The sequence below is a fragment of the Bubalus kerabau genome, chromosome 6 (assembly GCF_029407905.1).
Source record: "Bubalus kerabau isolate K-KA32 ecotype Philippines breed swamp buffalo chromosome 6, PCC_UOA_SB_1v2, whole genome shotgun sequence".
Taxonomy (NCBI): domain Eukaryota; kingdom Metazoa; phylum Chordata; class Mammalia; order Artiodactyla; family Bovidae; genus Bubalus; species Bubalus kerabau.
This window is the reverse complement of record NC_073629.1, coordinates 19,941,097-19,962,600: the sequence shown is the minus strand read 5'-3', so window position 1 is coordinate 19,962,600 and position 21,504 is coordinate 19,941,097. Positions and strand designations below refer to the sequence as shown.

At 39.7% G+C, this 21,504-nt stretch overlaps 1 protein-coding gene across 2 annotated transcripts in view; it reads left to right on the top strand.

Moving 5' to 3' along the window:
* Positions 1-251: 251 nt before the first annotated feature.
* Positions 252-21,504, top strand: part of SNX27 (sorting nexin 27) — an 80,849-nt gene continuing 59,596 nt past the window's right edge. The window contains exon 1 of one of the 2 annotated variants that reach the window (XM_055584287.1): positions 252-742. In XM_055584287.1, coding sequence (XP_055440262.1) covers positions 432-742 — 311 coding nt within the window. In that variant the 5' untranslated portion in view covers positions 252-431. The remainder of the gene's footprint in view (positions 743-21,504) is intronic. The other variant, XM_055584286.1, reaches the window with a different exon arrangement.

Genomic DNA, 21,504 nt, shown 5'->3' with positions numbered 1-21,504 from the left:
TATGAAATGAAAAGAAAATTAAATTTGCCCCGCACCAAAAGATTAATCTGTCACCTACATTCTAGGCCGTATTAGGGACTCCTGGTCCAACAGGATAAAACGAACATAAAAGACGAACTACAACCCCCAGCAGGCTTTGCGCCCCGAATTGCGTCGAATAACCTCAGCTCCGGCCCGGGCCCAGCCCTCTCCCCTCCCCCACCAACCAGAAACTACATCTCCCAGGAGGCTTCACGGCGTCTAACCGTCCTCTTTTTCCCCCGCCCCCTGTCTCCCCTTAACCCGCGCCGGTAGCTCCGTGGCCAACTAGGGTCCCGCGGTCGGTGGAGCGGGCGCGCGCGCCGGGGGTCGCGCGGCGGCTGAGAAGGGCGAGCACGCGCGGAGGGAGTGGAGGTGTAGGGCGGTGGGAGTACGGCTTGCTAGCTCGCAAGATGGCGGACGAGGACGGGGAAGGGATTCACCCCGCAGCCCCTCACAGGAACGGAGGTGGCGGCGGCGGCGGGGGGTCTGGGCTCCACTGCGCTGGGAACGGCGGCGGGGGAGGCGGCGGCCCGCGGGTCGTGCGCATCGTCAAGTCCGAGTCCGGCTACGGCTTCAACGTGAGGGGCCAAGTGAGCGAGGGCGGGCAACTGCGGAGCATCAACGGAGAGCTGTACGCGCCGCTGCAGCATGTGAGCGCCGTGCTGCCCGGGGGGGCAGCCGACCGGGCCGGGGTGCGCAAGGGGGACCGCATTCTGGAGGTGTGAGTATTGGGGCTGCCCGCTGTCTCACCCCGCCCCCTCCCCTCCGTCTGTCCCTGCATTTCTCCTCTAACCCTGTCACCCTCAGGCCGCACCTCCCTGCAAACCCAGAACCTGCCCTCTGGTCCCCCGCCCCTCCACGGAGGTTGACCCTTTTACCTCCCCACACCCTGGGTTTCTGGGACCCCCACCTCCCTCCCTGTAATCTCCCAGCGTCCCTCCTGCTGTTACCCCTGCCCCCATTGCTTTGGCTTCGGTTCTGCCCCGCTTGCCTTCCCCCTCAGCATGCTGCCGCCTTCTCCGCTTTCCTCTAGTTGAACCTCTTTCTGCTTCTGACTGACAGCGTCTCTTTTTCTGACCCAGCCTCTGTGTGTCCCACCACCCTCCTCCCCCAAGTTCTCATCTTGAACATCATAGTTTCTTGCTCTCCACCACTCCTTTCAGCCCCCGTGGACCGTCCCTTCTGTCCTCTAGACCAAAGAGGCAGGACCTTTGGTCTGCTCTTACTTTTCTCCGAAAACATATCCCTCCACGCCGCACTTCCTTTTCTTCCCTTAGTTACCCTCTCCTTATGGTTAAGCACTCGCTGTATTTTTGTATCCTACCGTGTGTCCCCTCTTTTTTTGTGTTCATACTCCAAGAATACCTTCTTCTCTGACCCTTGGGTTTTTTTGCTGGTGCTGGTGGCGGCGGCGTCGTCTTTGACACGATGGTTTCTCTTCACAGTAGTCCCTACATCACATCAGGATTTTGAGTCTAGTGTTCTGTCACACCTCTCTGAGAGCACACCTGTTTTGGCCCTCGTCTTTACTCCTGCACGGTACTCATACTTCTTTTGAGTCAGAGCTTTATGGTAGAACTCTCCCTAGCTGGTACTTCCCCCAAACTACGGCCCTTTTTGGGTCTTTGACCTCCGCACTTTTACAGGGCATGCCGTTTTCATTCTCTGCTGTATTCCCTTGTTATCTCATGCTTTATTTTTATCTTAGTCTTTCTCTCCTCTGGGTTGCTTTCCCTTTCTTCTCTTTTTAGGCTCCTTCTGCTGTTGCAGCCCTTCCTCTTTCCTCGCTGCAACCCCTCCCCCTTCGTATTCCTTCATCCTTACTTCCTCACTGCATCCCTTAAAACTCTGGCGGGATGCTGCCCTGTTTTGCATTTTCTTTGCAGACCTTCTCCACTCCTTTAATCCAGCTGTTACATTTGTGTTTTTATACTTTGTGTTAAAATTTTTATAGTGCCTGCGGATACACTGGTAGATGGTGTATACGCTGTCTCTCCATTCTCCTCAGCAGTCTTCAATCTTGCTGACTCTGTCTTGTATATTCCTTTTTCCCCATACTTCTGTTCTTCCTTTCAGAGTTTAGATTTGCCCTCATGAATCTTCCTCTTTTCTTTTTTTTTTGGACCTTGCTTTGCTCTTTGCAGGATCTCCGTCCCCCTACCAGGGATCTAACCACCTCCCCCCGCCCCCCCCCCCCCGCCCCCACGCCCCACCCCAGCAGTGAAAGCTCAGAGTCCTAACCACTGGACCGCGAGGGAATTCCCTCTTTCTTATTTTTATAAATGTTATTTTAACTATAATTTCCCTAACCTTCAGCCTCTCCTCTAGTAGAACAGTAGGTTTGATCAAAGCTTCAAGGGAATAATGTTTTGAAGGACCTGTAGAGGGTCTGTCCTTTCTTACTCAGCTCATGCCTCTTACCCTTAGCCTTGACATTCTTACTCTGTGGTATCCCTTCATTGTTTCCTCTTACACTTCAAGAAAGAGTAGCTCACCAAAGTAAGTGTTTGAAGCTATTATACCTTTCCTCTGTCCTTTTTGTAATTGGATGAGTTATTTTTCTGTTAATGTCCTACAGTCTTTCTGGTTCTCTCTGGCAAAATATTCTTAATCTTTTGAGGTTTTATTCTCAACCTTTTGTTTTATACCTGGGCACCTAATTCTTTGTTTTTTTCCTAGATAACTCAAAGTCTGTGACTGACATTTCCTTCTGGTAGAAGCTCTTGGAATTGTCATTTCCCTTTCCTTTTCAAAGTTAATTTTGGATCCAGCTGTTTATTTTTAAATTTAAAACTGAAGTGTTTATTTAAAATTATAAATTTATCATAGAGTTCTAAATCATTTACTCTTTACTGGAGGTAAAGAAACTAAACTGAAACAAAGAATTCTGTAGAAGACAACAGCTAACATGACCATTTTATATATACTAACTAGTGTAGTTGGTGGCTTGCCTTTTCTGTGGTTTTTGCTGCAGAGTTCAGATATAAACTAGGTATTGTAAAGGAGACCTCAGGTGATTCCCTATAGAAGACTTGCCTCAGGCACAGGTTCCAGTCTAGGCCCATTTCTCCTTCTAGAGAAAAGACATTACATTTTAGCCCATCATTAGTGGTGAGTGGAGAACTTTATTTTCATGGGCAGAGCAAAAAGAGCACTCTTTGCTTAGAGAACCTTTCTTGGAAGGTTGTGATGATCAGATATCTTCCGACATTGGTTTCTCACCTTCCAACTGTATTTTGATTTCCAAGTTCTTTGAGGCACCTCTGCTGATAGTGAAAACAGTGATAGTTGCACCACAGAGCCAAGGTAGTTGGTAAGTTGTTCGGGTCCTCAACTACACAGCTTCTTTCTCTTTCCTTGCTTCTACTAAAGTCTATATTTCCTCCTTAGTTTTCAAGTGAGAGGAGGAAATCAGAGACATGGTTCTTGAGGGATATCTGTATCTGGAACTTGTTTTGATCTTGGTTAGATTGATGCTGATTTTCCTAAAGCATTCTTTAGGCAATATTTTTCTCTGTCTCTCACCCAGGTTCCCTAATTAAGCTCTCTATCGTCCCAGGAAAGTTTTGGATGTTGATGAAGTGCCAGGTAGGGTCAGGGTAGGTCTAGGTAGGTTATTATTGTATAGATGTAGTTTGTATTGAGTCAAAGGTGGATGTTTGGGCCTTGATAATTGCCCTTTCAGACTTTTCTGCTTTCTTTCAATACATAAATTATTACAATTTCCATATGTTGCAGTAATTTTGACAACTGACAGAGGTTTGAAAGAATAGAATAACTTTGAGATTTAAAAGAATACAGGCTTGGACAAAAAAGAGCATTATTTCTGTGCATTTCTTTAAAGACTCCTTACTATGGCCTTGTCCTCATTGAATCCTGGAAAAGTCATTAAACTGAATTCAGTATGGTTTGGTTTGTCCTTCTCCCTTCAAAACTGACTAGATTCTTAACTGGTTTGGGAAAGAGTCATGTTGCAAGGCTAGATACTAGAGTAGGAACAAGCCTCTGTGACTTTTACTGCAGATGGAAAGTTTTCTCAAATGACACTGTTAGTCTCCACCTTGTAATTTTTCACAGTGTAATGTATGTTGAGTGTCTTCCCTGTGATGTGTATATACCTGGAGGCTAGTGAGAAAGGATACTTTCAGCAAGTAGAACCAAAATAAATATGTCTTTGCACTAATTATATAGCGTATGAAATATTTGACTTCAGGTTGATTTTTCTTAAGGTAGTTTCATGGGCTCTTGATTGATTTCTTAAGAGATGCCTTTAGGAGGGTCTAAGTATGCACTGGATATAGATATAGTACTGTCTATTTTTGAGAGATTAGGTTTGTCTGTTGGCTAGTTTGTTTTGTCTCTTTGGTATTTGTATAATATGGTCTTCAATAAGCATGAACCCTAAGGTTGGCTTGTAAGCATTCAGTATTGTGATATGTTTATGCTAGGCAGAGGGTGTATGCCTTACTTCTTGATAACGGCAAGATAATATAACTTTCCTGTGTCAAACCATAAGAAAAATTGAAGATGTTTGTGTGTATATATATATATTTATTTGTAATTTATTTTTAAAACTTATAAACATGTCATAGGCATTCTCTCTCTCTTTTTGCTTCATTTTATTTGAAAATTGACTAAAAAGAGGTTGGGGTCACAAGTATTTTTATGAGTTAAAAAGTACCTTCTTAAGATCTGCTTTCTCAGTTGTAGCTGAATTCTATTTAGCTTAGATTTTCAAGGTAGATTTTGAAAATGGTGTTTGAAATCGTGGTTATTGATCAAAGGAAGTTTTTATGGCAGTGATTCTCAAGCTTTAGTGAGTATAAGAATCACTGGGTGTGCTTGTCAAAAGTATGGATTCTCAGGCTGACCCTTTAAAGATTATGAGTCAGTAGGTCTTGCATGGTGGCCTGAAGTCTTTATTTTTTACTCCCTTGCGAGGTGTGGTTAATGCAGTCTACATACCGAACCTGTACCTGGAGTGAATCTACAGGCCTTGAATTCTCAGTTCATTTTATTGTCATGGTTATGTAAAGAGTCATTAGTCAGGAACAAACAAAGTGAAATCCCAGCCCTTAGGACAATCAGTTCAGTAGATAATGGACTATTATATCTAGTCATCTGTACTTTATTTATTGAATGTTGCTTGTTGTTCAGTTGCTTAGCCATGTCCAACTCTTTGTGACCCTATGGACTGCAGCACGCCAGGCTTCCCTGTCCTTCACTATCTCTGGGAGTTTGCTTGAACTCATGTCCATTCAGTTGATGATGCCATTGAATCTTGCTGAGCTGTTGTAATAAAGATGAGAGTTAAGAGGTAGAACAAGTTAATAGTAATAATAATCATATCACTTTGCAGTTTGTATAGTGGCTTTCCTGGTGGCTCAGATGGTAAAGAATCTGCCTGCAGTGGGAGAGCCTGGGTTGGGAAGATCCCCTGGAGGAGGGCATGGCAGCCCACTCCAGTATTCTTGCCTGGAGAATCCTATGGACAGAGGAGCCTGGTGGGCCATGGTCCCTAGGGTGGCAAAGAGTCAGACACAACTGAGCAGCTAAGCACACAGCACAGTTTGCACAGTGTTTTTATGTTTGATTTGATCTTCATAATAGCATTGTGAGACACGGAGGTCAACTATTCTTGACTGAAGTCACTGAAAATTCTTAAAATCCAGTTACATTCCTGTGAAGCTGGGTAACAACTGAACTTTAGTTCTATAGTTTTGAAGCGGAACTATTTTATAACTTTATTTACCCTGTTTCTCTTACTGTTAAATTGGGTGGAAGACAGGGACAAAATAGTCATTTTTTGCTATCTTTATCAGTGAAGAGAACATGACAATTCTAACTGTAACCCCGAGAAATACTTTTAATTCCATAGGTAGTAGGGCAGCAAAATAATACAATTAAATTTGAAAATAGCATTGTTTTCCCCTCAGAAATGACATCCGCAACATTGCTGTGACCAGGAAAAAGATCTTTTGTTAGGAACATGAAGATTTGTCTGGGTCATGTAAGTTACTGTGGAGGACAGTTCTCTTTGCAGCCACTACTTTACAGTTTGTTTCAGGAGACAGTTTGTTACCATGCTCTCAAGGATAATTGTTTTTTTAGATAAGTCCCATTGGGAATAATTCTTATGATCCGTAGATAAGCAAAGAGGCTCAGTTGACAAGCAAACATTTACGATTTATGATCACGGCAGGGCGCTTAGGGAGCATGATCTGTGGTGAGTTCATTTGTTAGATGATGACACAAAGGATATTGTAGTGGTTTAGGTTAGAGCCAGTTAGGGTCATTCTGTTCTTTGACTGTCAGCTGTATAGATAGTTTCTGTGCTTCCCTTGGGCAGTCTAGTAAGAGCCTATGTATGGGTCCACATTTAGGGGAAAAACTACTCCAGGCCTACATTTGGAAAAAACACTATCTAGGCAGTTTAAAAATATTAATTGGAACTCATAGTAAGAGATAACATTTTGTATTTCAGTCCAATTAAAAACAACAACCCAACAACCCACCTGAAACAAGTTTCCCGAAACTGAATTTACTAGTATCTTGCACCTTGGTATTTTTTAGTCTGTTCAGTATTTTATTTTTTTGTTTGAATGCTGATGGTGACCCACTGCATTAATTTCCTGACTCATTAGGTTGTAATCCCCTGTTTGAAAAACAATGATTTAGAGTGTCACTTTGCTGATATTGGCCCACTAACATCACCTCATATTCAGCCTGATACCACAGTTAAGCACAAGCTATGTGTAAAACACTGTTAGGCTCATAAGAGTCACAGAGTCCCAGCATCCCTGCCCTTGAGAAACCTGCACTGCAGGTGGGTTAGATCTAACTGCTTGAAGTTAGATCAAACAGAGTTTTCATTGCAGTGCTAAAAAGTTTGGATTTTATACTCTTTTTGAGGTCAGAATATGGTTGTATGTGCATTAATAACCAGGACTCCCTGTGCATTTAGTTTTTATTTAATTATTTATCTGAAGAGGTTGAATAACATTTACAAGACCAGAGAGGAGAATCACTGTTAGAAGAATTTCAGAGCATCTACTCTCTTGGGCTGTCTTGTACTATTATATAAAGAAGGGAACTAAAGACAACTAAGTTTTAATACCCAGAGGTGAGAGTAGCAGATGAGGCGCTAGTTGGCTTTAATTTGTATGTGTAGTTTACCTCCCAGTCCAGTTCAGCTTCCAAGTGACCGTTTCTCTTTCTCTATGTTTTACGTGACTGTACTTGCTACTGTGTTTACAGTTGATCCTGTGTCCTACAGGCCCACTTGTGCTCTGACGTACAGATGTTTTGTTTTAGCTGCACTCCTCTGATTTGAAGATGCCTCCTTTAAATCTTTTATTTTGGTGTATACAGCATGTTTGGGAGTTGGGACTGAAGGAACTTAATACATACAGTACTAAGACTTATACGTGCAGTCTACCTTTAGAATGAAAAAATTCTTACGATTCTTCAAATAAGTTTTAAGAATTGGTGGAGACTGTACAGTGAATTTATGCTGTCAGTAATGTGAGGGGTACTTAAGAATTAATTTATGTGATATAACGTTAGTCAAATGCTAAGTAGTATGTGTGTAGCTTCTTTTGTTTATTACTTATTTTCTCTGCTAACTAATAAAGCTCTCATATAGTTGAGGAAATACACCTGTTTGCAGGGTATTAAAGTTGCAGAGTAAGGTATTGTATTTGAGGACTCTTGTGTGTACTTCCTTCAGTGAACTTCCGTTATTATGAAAACATCTCTTAAAAATGATTTGTTTTTCCTTAAGCTCTCTGATACTGCAGATTCTTGTCTCAGGCCGTAGAGCAAGACTAGAATGACAGGTTTATGTATTCGTGGACTTCAGGCACAAGTAACTAGTTTACTTCTGTTTGGAAAAGTACAGAGCAGTCGGCAGAGAAGTCAGCTGCTTGTGTGGATTTTCTCCCAGCTGCGTTCAAGAGCTCGATTACTCTTAGGGGGAGCTATTCAGTGAATTAACCAGGAAGTTTTCTCTCTCCCTCTACTCCTCCACTTCCCCCGCAGCGCTTTTATATCTGTGTGTCTGTCTAGTTTTGGTTATATTTATTTAGTATGTTCTGAAAATTGGGACATTGATTAGTTTAATGGTTGGAGATCTTGGAAAATTGTGATGAGCTCTGTGAAAGTTCTGAAAACTTCTTTGACTTCTTTTGCTGATCAGTTTAATCATGATAAAATTTGTAATTTATAAAGTATATAGTTTTTCTATTGAATGTACCATGAAGGTTACTTAATTCTTTTTACCTGTTATGATTATTTTGATTCTGGTAGGGTTAAAAACTTTTTGGATCTGTTTTCTCAAGGTATGTAGCTTACATCTCTTTTCTTAGAAATGACAATGAATTTTGTTTTACCTGGTGTTTTGAATCTAAGGAAATGTGACACTGAAGTTTCCCTTTATGAATTGTGTGCTGATAGATTATTTTAGATTTCCCTGGCCTACAAAATTATCTTTTATGTTAACTAATTTGGAAAAAGTCTTACTGTAACTTTTTTCTCACTTAATATGTTGAAATAGATTATAGCTTACAAAAACTATACTGTAGTCTGTGTTCCTCAGCTTTCAAAAGAAATGGCACAAATTTAATTTGGATTAAAGGATGCATTTAATTGCTAGTGGGTCATATCACTTAAAAAGTATCTCTCTTTTTATTAATTTCTAAGGGCTTCTTCCAAAGATGAAGGTATTTTCAGCTGCTTTTTCAATAGTAGTGATAGACTTACACTTCTACTCGCACTCAAATACAGTACCTCTGAAGACTCGTTGAATATTTAGGAAATGGATGTTGGGATTCAGGGTGCCGTCTGTCACCCCAGAATGGACTTATCTGATCACATGAGGAATCATGCTTTTAATTGCTTTATGTGGCAATTCAGAAATAGTAATGAAACAGAACTTTAGAATATTAAGATGCCTTCTTTGGTAATTTACCTGAGTTGCAAACTCAAAGGTTGTTGATAAAGCAAGTATATCTTATTCTTTAACTTTCACCATATACCAAACTAAAAACATTTGGGAGTTGCATTTAAATTGGCTGTAAAGGCTATGGTTCAAATTATAGCAGATCTCAAGAGCCTGAGTTGGTGTTGAGAAATGATTTAGGACTGATTATGTTTGTTTTGCTGGTGAATAACTGATTGAGGTGTCCTCAGAAATAGGGTACATAGGAAGAGAATGAGTTAAGTTAGGGAAACTATTATGGCTCTTAGCAACTTCCTTCCCTGTAGCATTCATTATCCCACACTGCGAAGAAGTAACCCATTTTCACATCCAGCTGGTGGCTTAGACGGTAAAGAATCTGCCTTCTATGTGGGAGACCTGGGTTCCATCCCTGGGTTGGAAAGATCCCCTAAAGAAGGGAATGGCTATCCATGCCAGTATTCTTGCCTGGAAAACCCCAGGGACAGAGGACCCTCTGAGAGCAATAGTCCATGGGGTCGCATAGAGTTGGATATGAGAGAGCAACTAACAGTTTCACTTTCCTAGAGTTGTTGTATGCTGATCAAGTTTTTAAAGATAGAAGTTGAAAAGTAAGTAAGCAAAATAATATTATCCAGACAAAATAAATGTATATCTTTACAGCTTTAGCATCAGAAATTTCTTTAAGACTTTACTGGTAATATTTAGCCTCTATTATGTGAGGAAACCCATTGTGTTTAATTTTTTCTTACTATGTGTGCATTTATTTTTTATGAGATGAAACAGTATAATTATAATAGATTTTATTCCCAGAATTAACATAAAATAAAGGCTACTTTTTAAATGTCAGCATGTCTGTTTCTTATTCCTTCTTCTTACCTCATTTTGCTATCCTTGGAATTAAGGTTTATTTTTTTTAATTAATAAAAACTTTTATTTTCAGTATATTTCAGTAAAGGAAAACATAGCCTCACTTTGAATTGCTTACATAATTGAATGTCATATTTTATTCTTAAGCATTATTTTTATTGCTTCCCATAATAGGAAACAAAACTGTAACTAATACTAAAACTTGAAAAATGTAGAGCTTGCATAATATTTTTAGTACTTCCCTCTAAAGTGAACAGGATCTTCCTGGTGGCTCAGTCGGTAAAGAATCTCCTGCAGTGCAGGAGACTCAAGTTAGGTCCCTGGTTTGGGAAGATCTCCTGGAGAAGGGAATGGCAACCCACTCCAGTTTCCTTGCCTGAAGAATTCGATGGACAGAGAAGCCTGGTAGGCAACAGTCCACGGGGTCACAAAGGGTTGGACACAACTGAGTGACTAACACTTTCACACTTTCACTAAACAGTGAAACCAGTATAAAAATTAAAAATAAGGAATGAAATTATGAAAGTGCCTGAAGAAAAACTAGTATGAGTTTATATGCTAGCCTTGATAATCACCTTTCATTCATTCAGGGGAAATTTTTTTAAATTTTTATTTGCTTGCTTATTTTTGGCTGTGCTGAGTCTTGTTGCGGGGCACAGGCTTCTCACTGTGGTAGCTCCTCTGCTGCGGAGCATGGGCTCTAGAGTGTGTGGGCTTCAGTAGCCGCAGCGCGTGCTCTCAGTAGTTGCGGTTCCCTGACTCCAGAGCACAGAGGGTCAGTAGTTGTGGCACTTGGGCTTAGTTGCTCTGCGACATGTGGATCTTCCCGGACTAGGGATCGTACCTGTGTCACCTCCATTGGCAAGCAGATTTTTTGCCACGGAACCACCAGGGAAGACCCCCAGGGAAAAATTTTAATGAGTACTTACTACATGACAAATACAATATTGGACACTGGGGAGAGGAAGCTGAATGACAAGTAGTCTTTGCCCTAAGGAATTTTAGGTTTGATGGGGAATCTGGCAGCCTCAGGTCATTTCTTAAGCCCAGTTGACCTCAAGTCTCATTCCTCCTTGCTAACCTCTCCCATCCTGCCTCCCCACAATGGAATGAACAAGTTTAGAGCAATTCCTCCAAGTCCCAGTAAGTACTTTTCTACCCTTAGTTATCTAAACTAGTAATGCAGGTGCCCAGAGACCATGTGCCTATTTACAGGAGCCTTCCAGGCGCAAAATGTACTAAAACTGGGAAGACTATGTAGTGGATGGTACAAACCAAGACACTTGAGAATGAAAGGGACCCATTAATTATGCTAGGAAGGAACATGTAAACTAGTTGTGTCCTGGCCACCTGGAATGCAAATCTATAGCCTTGGTAATTTTAAATATAGAAGGCTGTTTAAAAATTCTAAGACTAGAGTTTTGTATTCTATTAGGAGGGAAATGAACAAGTTTATTATTCTTGGTGTCAAGTTGTTCCATTGGCCTTGTAGGTAATTATCAGATAACAAATGAACTTTTCTTCTGAATAGCTTGATTATAATTTTATATTGATTTTAAAAATGTCTGAAAACCTTAAGCCTTATTATACTTTTTTTATTGAATGACAAATAAGATTAATTTATTTAGAAATAAGTCTGTCTGTGTGGATTATGTTTGTATCCTGATTGCCTTGAAACTAGAAGGTTTGAGGACTATTACTCCTTCCCAAGTAATCAACCCTTGTTAACTGTGGCTGGAGGTATTATGATTGAAAGTCAGATGAGGTTTATTTGTGCTTTTACTGCCTCAGACAGCATTCTTTGTGCATAGAACACCCAGCCAAGGTTAAAAAGTCCCAGTGATGATGAGCAGCTTATTTGACAAGTTATTTATTCTTTTTTCCCTCTTTGGGAAGACCAGATGCACATTGACACACTCTTAAGTTTCTCAGTCCCGACAGGGCATACTCTATTGTTATTATTAACAGTAATGCAGTACTCTTTTGCCCAGCACTAAAATTTTGGATGCGCTTTAAAATATTGGTGTAAATATTGCATTTTGCTTTTGATACTTAAAAAAGGCACCAAGAGTTTGTGAATTAGGGGTCTCCATAGAATGCATAACCTCCACCATTGTAAACATCCTCCACCAGAGATGGTTAGAATTGATGAGCCTACATTGATACATCATTGTCACTCAGAGTCCATGATTTATTTTAGGGTTCACTCTTGGTGTTGCGTACTCTATGGGTTTGGACAAATTTGTAAGGACGTGTCTGCCATTATTGCATACAGAGTACTTTTACTGCCCTAAAAATCCCCTGTGCTCTGCTTATTCATTCCTTTCTCCCCCTAAGCACTGGCAACTAATCTTTTTACTGTCTCCATAGTTTTGCCTTTCCCAGGTTATCATATAGTTGGAATCATATACTATGTATCCTTTTCAGACTGTCGTCTTTTACTCAGTAATATACATTTAAGTGTCCTTCATGTCTTTTCATGGCTTGATAACTCATTTCTTTCTAGTGCTGGATAATATTCCTTTGTCTAGTTCTACCACAGTTTGGGCTTCCAAGATAGTATAGTTTCCATGTATGTATATCCCCCACTCCTCCCAAACAGTTTCTGCTTATGAACATCTTATATTGGTATGATTATTTGTTAATTGTTTTAACATTTATTAAAATAATGTTGATACATTATTACTAACTGAAGCGCATAGTTTATTCTGATTTCCTTAGTTTTCACCTGTTGTCTTTCTGTTTCCGAATCCCATCCAGGACACCACATTGCATTTAGTTGTCGTGTCTCCTTAGGCTCATCTTAGCTGTGATGGTTTCTTAGTCTTTCCTTTGATTTTGATGACCTTGACATTTTTGAGGAGTACTGGTCAAGTATAGTACACCTGACTATTAGAATTTGTCTGAGTTTTTTTCATGATTAGATTGGAATTTTGGGAAGACAGTCACAGAAGTAAAGTGCCATTTTCATCAGTTCATATCAAGGGTGTATTTTATCATCATCATTTGTGACTGTTTATATTGACCTTGATCATCTGGCTAAAATAGTATTTGCCAGGTTTCCCTACTATATTCTCCTCTCCCCCCTTTTCATACTGTAGACTTTGGATAGGAGTCACTATATATGCAGCCCATACTTGGGCTCTTCCCCTTTAGTATGTAGTAACTATATAATGTATTTGGAATTCTACACAGGAGTAGAATGTCTCTTCTTTGTGTATTTATTCTGTCATTTATTTGTATCAGTATGGGCTAATGAATTATTTATTTTATACTTTGTGTTATATAAGGGGCTTCCCTTGTGGCTCACTCAGTAAGAATCTACCTGCAATCCTGGAGACCTGGGTTTGATTCCTGGGTTGGGTAGGGAATGACTACCCGCTTCAGTATTCTTGCCTAAACAAGTCCATGCAGTTGCAAAGAGTTGGACACAACTGAGTGACTAACGTTTTGGCTTTTCACTTAGGTTATAAAATCCAATACCGCCACTGTATTTTGTTGCTCCAGAATTGGCCACTGCTAGCTTTTTCATTTGGCTTGTGTGCTCTTCTGCCACCCTCTCATCAGTGTGTGTTTTTTTGTTTTGTTTTTGAGCACTTTCTTACTTTCTGGTACTACAGAATGCTCTAGGCTCATCTTGGGTATTTCCTGCTCCAGTCCTAGAATCAGTCATTTCTCCCAGAGGCACTGGTTCTTTTTATTGAAGCATATGACTAGAAACCAAGGTCTGGGCATTAGGTATGGTTCTTGGTACAAGGGTGTACCTTCTTTTAGACCCTCTCAGCTGATAGAGCAAAGAAATATGTGTGTTTATAAACCCCTGTGTATATTCATGAGTTGAGTTCAGTTACTAAGTCATGTCCAACTCTTTGCAACCCCATGGACTGCAGCACGCCAGGCTTCCCTGTCCATTACCAACTCCCAGAGCTTGCTCAAACTCATGTCCATCAAGTCAGTGATGCCATCCAACCATCTCATCCTCTGTCGCCCCCTTCTCCTCTTGCCTTCAGTCTTTCCCAGCATCAGGGTCTTTGCCAATGAGTCAGTTCTTTGCATCAGGTGGCCAGAGTATTGGAGTTTCAGCTTTAGCATCAGTCCTTGCAATGAGGATTCAGGACTGATTTCCTTTAGGATTGACTGATTTGATCTCCTTGCAGTCCAAGGGAATCTCAAGAGTCTTCTCCAACACCACAGTTGAAAAACATCCATTCTTTGGTGCTCAGCTTTCTTTGTAGTCCAACTCTCACATCCATACATGACTATTGGAAAAACCATAGCTTTGACTAGATGGACCTTTGTCAGCAAAGTAATGTCTCTTTTTAATATGCTCTCTAGGTTTGTTGTAGTTTTCCTTCCAAGGAACAAAGCATCTTTTAATTTCATGGCTGCGGTCCCCATCTGCAGTGATATTGGAGCCCCCAAAATAGTGTGTCACTGTTTCTGTTGTTTCTCCATCTATTTGCCATGAAGTGATGTGACTGGATGCCATGATCTTAGTTTTTTGAATGTTGAGTTTTAAGCCAACTTTTTCACTTGTTGAGTTTTAAGCCAACTTTTTCACTCACCTCTACATATCTATCTATGAGCTTCTCTAGTGGCTTGGAGGGTAAAGTGTCTGCCTGCAGTGCAGGTAGACCTGGGTTCGATCCCTTCAGGAAGACCCTCTGTAGAAGGAAATGGCAACCCACTCCAGTACCTTTGCCCAGAAAATCCTATGGACGGAGAAGCCTGGTAGGCTACATACAGTCCATGGGGTCACAAAGAGTCGGACACGACTGAGCGATTTCACTTTTATGTCTACATATCTATAAACATTTCTATATGTAACCATCTGTATCTGTAGAAACTTAAACATGAGTTCTTTCTGATGTCTCTGGCTTTTCTTCATTACTATATGGATGTTTTGTCCCCTTCCCCTTGCTGATCTGTTCATTTTCACTCCGACATTGAGGAACTTGACTCCCTGCATCCAGCCTTTATTTACTTAATTGTTCAGTTCCAGTATACATATGTAGCAATACCAGAATTGTTAACCAGTACCCCGTGGGAAACAACTTTATTGACTAGAATATAGTACTTTCGTGCAGTCCCTTTGGCCTTGAGTTCATTTCCAGATACTTAGGTCTGTATCTCCCTGCCTACTCCCTCTCCCTGTGCCAACCCTGTTCAGTGAGACTTTTTGAAATAGATTTGAAATATAGTTAGACTCTCTTGTCACAACTGGAATTCTCTGGACTTACTGACTTAAGAAAAATTTGCAAATCTTAAGGTTTCAGTTCAGTCACTCAGTTGTGTCCGACTCTTTGCGACCCCATGGACTGCAGCATGCCAGGCCTCCCTGTCCATCTCCAATTCCTGGAGTTTACTCAAACTCATGTCCATTGAATTGGTGATGCCATCCAACCATCTCATCCTCTATCGTTCTCATCTCCTCTTGCCTTCAGTCTTTGCCAGCATCAGGGTCTTTTCCAACGAGTCAGTTCTATGCATTGGCGGCCAAAGGATTGGAGTTTCAGCTTTAGCATCAGTCCTACCAATGAATATTCAGAACTGATTTCCTTTAGGATGAACTGGTTGAATCTTGCTCCCAAGAGTCTTCTCCAACACCACAGTTGAAAAGCATCAATTCTTCAGCGCTCAGCTTTCTTTATAGTCCAACTCTCACATCCATACATGACTATTGGAAAAACCATAGCTTTGACTAGATGGACCTTTGTTGGCAAAGTAATGTCTCTACTTTTTAATATGCTATCTAGGTTGGTCATAGTTTTTCCTCCAAGGAGCAAGCGTCTTTTAATTTCATGGCTGCAGTCACCATCTGTAGTGATTTTGGAGCCTGACAAAATAGTCTGTCACTGTTTTCCACAGTTTCCCCATCTGTTTGCCATGAAGTGAATCTATTTGCCATGAAGTGATGTGACTGGATGCCATGATCTTAGTTTTCTGAATGTTGAGTTTTAAGCCAGCTTTTCACTCTCTTTCACTTTCATCAAGAGGCTCTTTAGTTCTTCTTTGCTTTCTGCCATAAGGGTGGTGTCATCTGCATATCTGAGTTATTGATATTTCTCCCGGCAGTCTTGATTTCAGCTTGTGCTTCATCTCATGATGTATTCTGCATATAAGTTAAATAAGCAGGGTGACAATATACAGCTTTGATGTACTCCTTTCCCGATTTGGAACTAGTCCGTTGTTCCAGTTCTAACTGTTGCTTCTTGACACGCATACATATTTCTCAAGAGGCAGGTCATATGGCCTGGAATTCTCATCTCTTGAAGAATTTTCCACAGTTTGTTGTGATCCACACAGTCAAAGGCTTTGGCATACTCAATAAAGCAGAAATAGATGTTTTTCTGGAACTCTCTGGTTTTTCAACGATCCAGTGGATGTTGGCAATTTGATCTCTGGTTCCTTTGCCTCTTCTAAATCCAGCTTGAACATCTGGAAGTTCACGATTCACGTACTGTTGAAGCCTGGCTTGGAGAATTTTGAGCATTACTTTGCTAGCATGTGAGATGAGTGCAATTGTGCGGTAGTTTGAGCATTCTTTGGCATTGCCTTTCTTTGGGATTGGAATGAAAACTGACCTTTTCCAGTCCTGTGGCCACTGCTGAGTTTTCCAAATTTGCTGACATATTCAGTGCAGCACTTTCACAGCATCATCATTTAGGATTTGAAATAGCTCAGTTGGAATTCCATCACCTCCACTAGCTTTGTTTGTAGTGATGTTTCCTAAGACCCATTTGACTTCACATTCCAGGATGTCTGGCTCTAGGTGAGTGATCACACCATCGTGGTTATCTGCATCGTGAAGATCTTTTTTGTATAGTTCTTCTGTGTATTCTTGCCACCTCTTCTTAGTATCTTCTACTTCTGTTAGGTCCATACCATTTCTGTCCTTTATTGTGCCCATCTTTGCATGAAAAGTTCCTTTGGTACCTCTGATTTTCTTGAAGAGATCTCGTCTTTCCCATTCTCTTGTTTTCCTCTATTTCTTTGCACTGATCACTGAGGAAGGCTTTCTTGTCTCTGCTTGGTATTGTTTGGAATTCTGCATTCAAATGGGTGTATCTTTCCTTTTCTCCTTTGGCTTTTGCTTCTCTTCTTTTCACAGCTATTTGTAAGGCCTCTTCAGACAACCATTTTGCCTTTTTGCATTTCGTTTTCTTGGGGATGGTCTTGATCCCTGTCTCCTGTAAAGTGTCATGAACCTCCATCCATAGTTCTTCAGGCACTTTGTCTGTCAGATCTAATCCCTTGAATCTTTTTGTCACTTCCACTGTATAATCGTAAGAGATTTTATTTAGATCATACCTGATTAGTCTGGTGGTTTTCCCCACTTCCTTCAATTTAAATCTGAATTTGGCAATAAGCAGTTCATGAACCGAGCCACAGTCAGCTCCTGGTCTTGTTTTTGCTGACTGTATAGAGCTTCTCCATCTTTGGCTGCAAAGAATATAATCAGTCTGATTTCGGTGTTGACCATTTGGTGATGTCTATGTGTAGAGGCTTCTGTTGTGTTGTTGGAAGAAGGTGTTTGCTATGACCAGTGTGTTCTCTTGGCAAAACTCTATTAGCCTTTGCCCTGTTTCATTCTGTACTCCAAGGCCAGATTTGCCTGTTGCTCCAGGTATTTCTTGACTTCCTACTTTTGCATTCCAGTCCCTTATAATGAAAAGGACATCTTTTTTGGATGTTAGTTCATAGAACCGTTCAGCTTCAGCTTCTTCAGCATTACTGGTTGGGGCACAGACTTGGATTACTGTGATGTTGAATGGTTTGCCTTGGAAACGAACAGAGATTATTCTGTCGTTTTTGAGATTGCATCCAAGTACTGCATTTTGGACTCTTGTTGACCATGATGGCTACTCCATTTCTTCTAAGGATTCTTGCCTAGTAGTAGATATGGTAGTAGTAGTAGTAGATATAATGGTCATCTGAGTTAAATTCACCCATTCCAGTCCATTTTAGTTCACTGATTCCTAAAATGTTGATGTTCACTCTTGCTGTCTCCTGTTTGACTACTACTAATTTACCTTGATTCATGGACCTAACATTCCAGCTTCCTATGCAGTATTGTTCTTTACAGCATTAGACTACTTCTATCACCAGTCACATCCACAACTGGGTGTTGTTTTTGCTTTGGCTCCATCTCTTCATTCTTTCTGGAGTTATTTCTCCACTGATCTCCAGTAGCATGTTGGGCACCTACCGACCTGGGGAGTTCATCTTTCAATGTCCTATCTTTTTGCCTTTTCATACTGTTCATGGGGTTCACAAGGCAAGAATACTGAAGTGGTTTGCCATTCCCTTCTCCAGTGGGCCACATTTTGTCAGAACTCTTCAGCATGACCTGTCCGTCTTGGGTGGCCTTACATGGCACAGCTCATAGTTTCATTGAGTTAGACAAGGCTGTGGTCCATGTGATCAGATTGGTTAGTTTTCTGTGACTGTGGCTATCTGTCTGCCCTCTGATGGAGAAGGATAAGAGGCTTATGGAAGCTTCCTGATGGAGAGACTGAGGGGGAAACTGGGTCTTGTTCTGATGGGCGGGGCCATGGTCAGTAAATCTTTAATCCGATTTTCTGTTGAAGGTTTAAGGTTTACACTTTGTGTTTTAAAGTTCTGTAGGTTTTGACAAGTGCATCCTGTCATGTATGCAGTGTTACAGTCTCATACAGAGCAGTTTCACTGCAGTAAAAATCCCCCCTGCTTCACTTATTCATCCCTCCACTCCATCCAAAGCCCTAGCAGCCTACTGATATTTGCCTTTTCTGAAATGTCATGTAATTAATTGGAATCATACAATGCCATTTCAGATTGGCTTCTTTCCCTTGGCAATATGCATTTAAAATTCCCTCATGTCTTTTCATGGCTTGAGAGCTTATTTCTTTTTATAGCTGAATAATATTCCATTGTCTAGATGTACCATTTTTGTCTATCCATTCACTTATAAAAGACATCTTGATTGCTTTCAGGTTTTGGCAATTATGAATAAAACTGCCATAAACATTTATGTGCTGGTTTTTGTGTGACTATAAGTTGTAAACTCTGTTGAGTAAATACCTAAGAGTGTGATTGTTGGATATTATTGGTGAGACTATGTTTAGCTTTTAAAGAAACTGTCAAACTGTCTTCCAAAGTGGCTATACCATTGAATGAGTTGCTGTTGCTTCACATCTTAACCATCATTTGATATTATCATTTTTTAAAAACCCATTCAAATAGGTGTTTAATGTTATTTGCAGTTCTCTCATGATGAATGATGTTGAGTAACTTTTATATGCTTATTTGCCATCTGTATATGTTTTTTCAGAAGTGTCTGTTCAGACATTTTGTCTGTTTTTAGCTTTTTTACTGTTGAGTTTTAAGTTTTAAGGTTCTTTTATATTTTGAATACAAGTCTTTTATCAGATATATTTTCCAAATATTTTCTCCTAGTCTGTGGCTTGTTTTTCATTCTCTTAATAGTATCTTGCAGAGTAGACATTTTTAATTTTAATAAAATTCATCTTAGCAGTTTTTTTTCATGGATCACATTTTTGTTGTTTAAAATCTCATTGTCATACCCATCACTTAGATTTTCTCCCATGTTATCTTTTAGAAGTTGCATTTTTGTTATCCATTTCTTAGCATTGACTCAAACATATGTCTAGATTATCTTGTTCATATTTAAAATTTTAAATGATTGCTTTATAGTCAAATTGTTTTACCATAATTTTCTTGACCATTCATTTTCCCCTATTGTTGACTTTTTATAAGAACAGAAATTGGAAACAACCTAAATAATGATGAGCATACTTGCACTTTGCTTTTTCCGTGTTCAGAATTGTTTCGTTTCTTCCCACAAATAGTTGAGAATGGTCTACATGCCACTATAAAGTTCTTGTCTTCATGGAACTCATATTTTGGCGATTTCCTTAGGCTAAATCCTCAGGCCACTTGGGGTTGAAAGAACATGAACATTTTTATGACTTTAGATGCGTATTACCAGTGAAATTGCTTTCCAAGAGGATTTTACCTATTTATATAGTCATCGTCTCATTTTCCGTATGTTAACATTAATCGTAATTGAGATAATAGTTTTGCACCTTTAAAATCGTTAACCAGATTTACTGTTTATTAAAAAAAAGTGCAAACATTTTAGAAACCTTTGATCATTTACTTTCTCTAGTTGTATTTCTCTTTTCCTATCAGTAAATTAGGTGTTCTAAAATGTTATTTCTGCAACAGAATTCCAAAAAGTTCTTGATATTTAGTAATCTGGAATTATACAGTGGTGTGGACAAGTTCAAGCTTGAGTTCCTTTGGCTATTTTCATTGCTTATGCATGCCTGAGTCCCTTATCTCCAGAGTGTAAGGGCAGAGTACAGTATCATTCTTGAGACAATTAGTCAATAAAAATATTCTCTGACTTGATTGTTTGCCTAAGTAAGGTAGCAAAGAAGCACAGGTGGATGAAAAGAAGTCAACCTAAACCAGCCAATTTAACTGCAGAATTTAAAAGGACATGTCTTTACATTTCAGTAGAGTGGTTTCTTTTTATAGTCTAGTGTCTAGGATAACTACCCAACTGGGCAGTCACAACCAGTGAAAAGTCAAAGGAAATGTCTTTCTTTTAAAGTGTCAGGGGAGTGTTTTTCTCCAACTTGTAAGGTGTTCACCCAGTTTCCAAAAAGATATATTACAGAGAAGATAGTTTGTTTAAAAAGCTTTGTATAATTGAAAAGATGGAAAAACTTTGTTAAGTTTAAAAAATTACCCATAGTTCCATAATTACCCTAACTCAGTTATTTTCATATTTTACATATCGTGCCTATTTTTGGCACAAAAATATCTTATGTGCTCATAATCACAATGGATATTTTTATATTTTAAATGGAAAAACCTCCAAAATACAGTCTTTGTTTTTTGCATATTGCATACTGTACAGACTTTTCCCAGTTTGCATATAGTCTTCCTGAATATTTTTCAAGAGTTGTAAGTCCATTTGCTTGATGTACTCCAGTGTCATTAAAAGTTTTTCTAATGTTAGCTATTTGGTTAAACAAATTCTTTTTCAAATACTCTGTGGGAAGAAAATGCTTTATAGTTTTGAATGCTTAAAAATTTAACAAGGGGATTCTAGGACTCCTAAAAAGATCGATTATGTTTAGAATGTAGTAGTATTAATTAAGTGTTGAGTGAGTTTGAAGTTTGTTTCTCACATTATGGTTTTAATAAACTTGAGAGAGATGCTGTTGCTCTCTGGCTTAACTTTATAATCATCCATTGCTGAGGTTCTTAGCTACACTGCGCTCAAAATAACATGCGTGTTCTGTTGTTTATAGGAGGTTAAGACAATGCCAGATCAGTAGTAGGGATAAAACTAGTTCTGGTTTAATTTTGTCTTTATTATTTCTGTGAACTAGTCTTGTAAGACATGAAAGTATTGAAGGCTTAGTTTATTTTCCACAAAGATGTGGGAGGTGAAGGAAAAAGTATGTTTTATCCATTAAACAATTTTGTATTGCAGATATGTGTATGGATTCATCTACTAGGATCTTCATAACATTATTCAATAACAGCAAAAAAAAAAAAAAAATTTGGAGTAACCTAAAAGTTGAATAGAGGCTCTTTCACTCTGATGACTACTATTTCACATTTATAAATGAGGATAT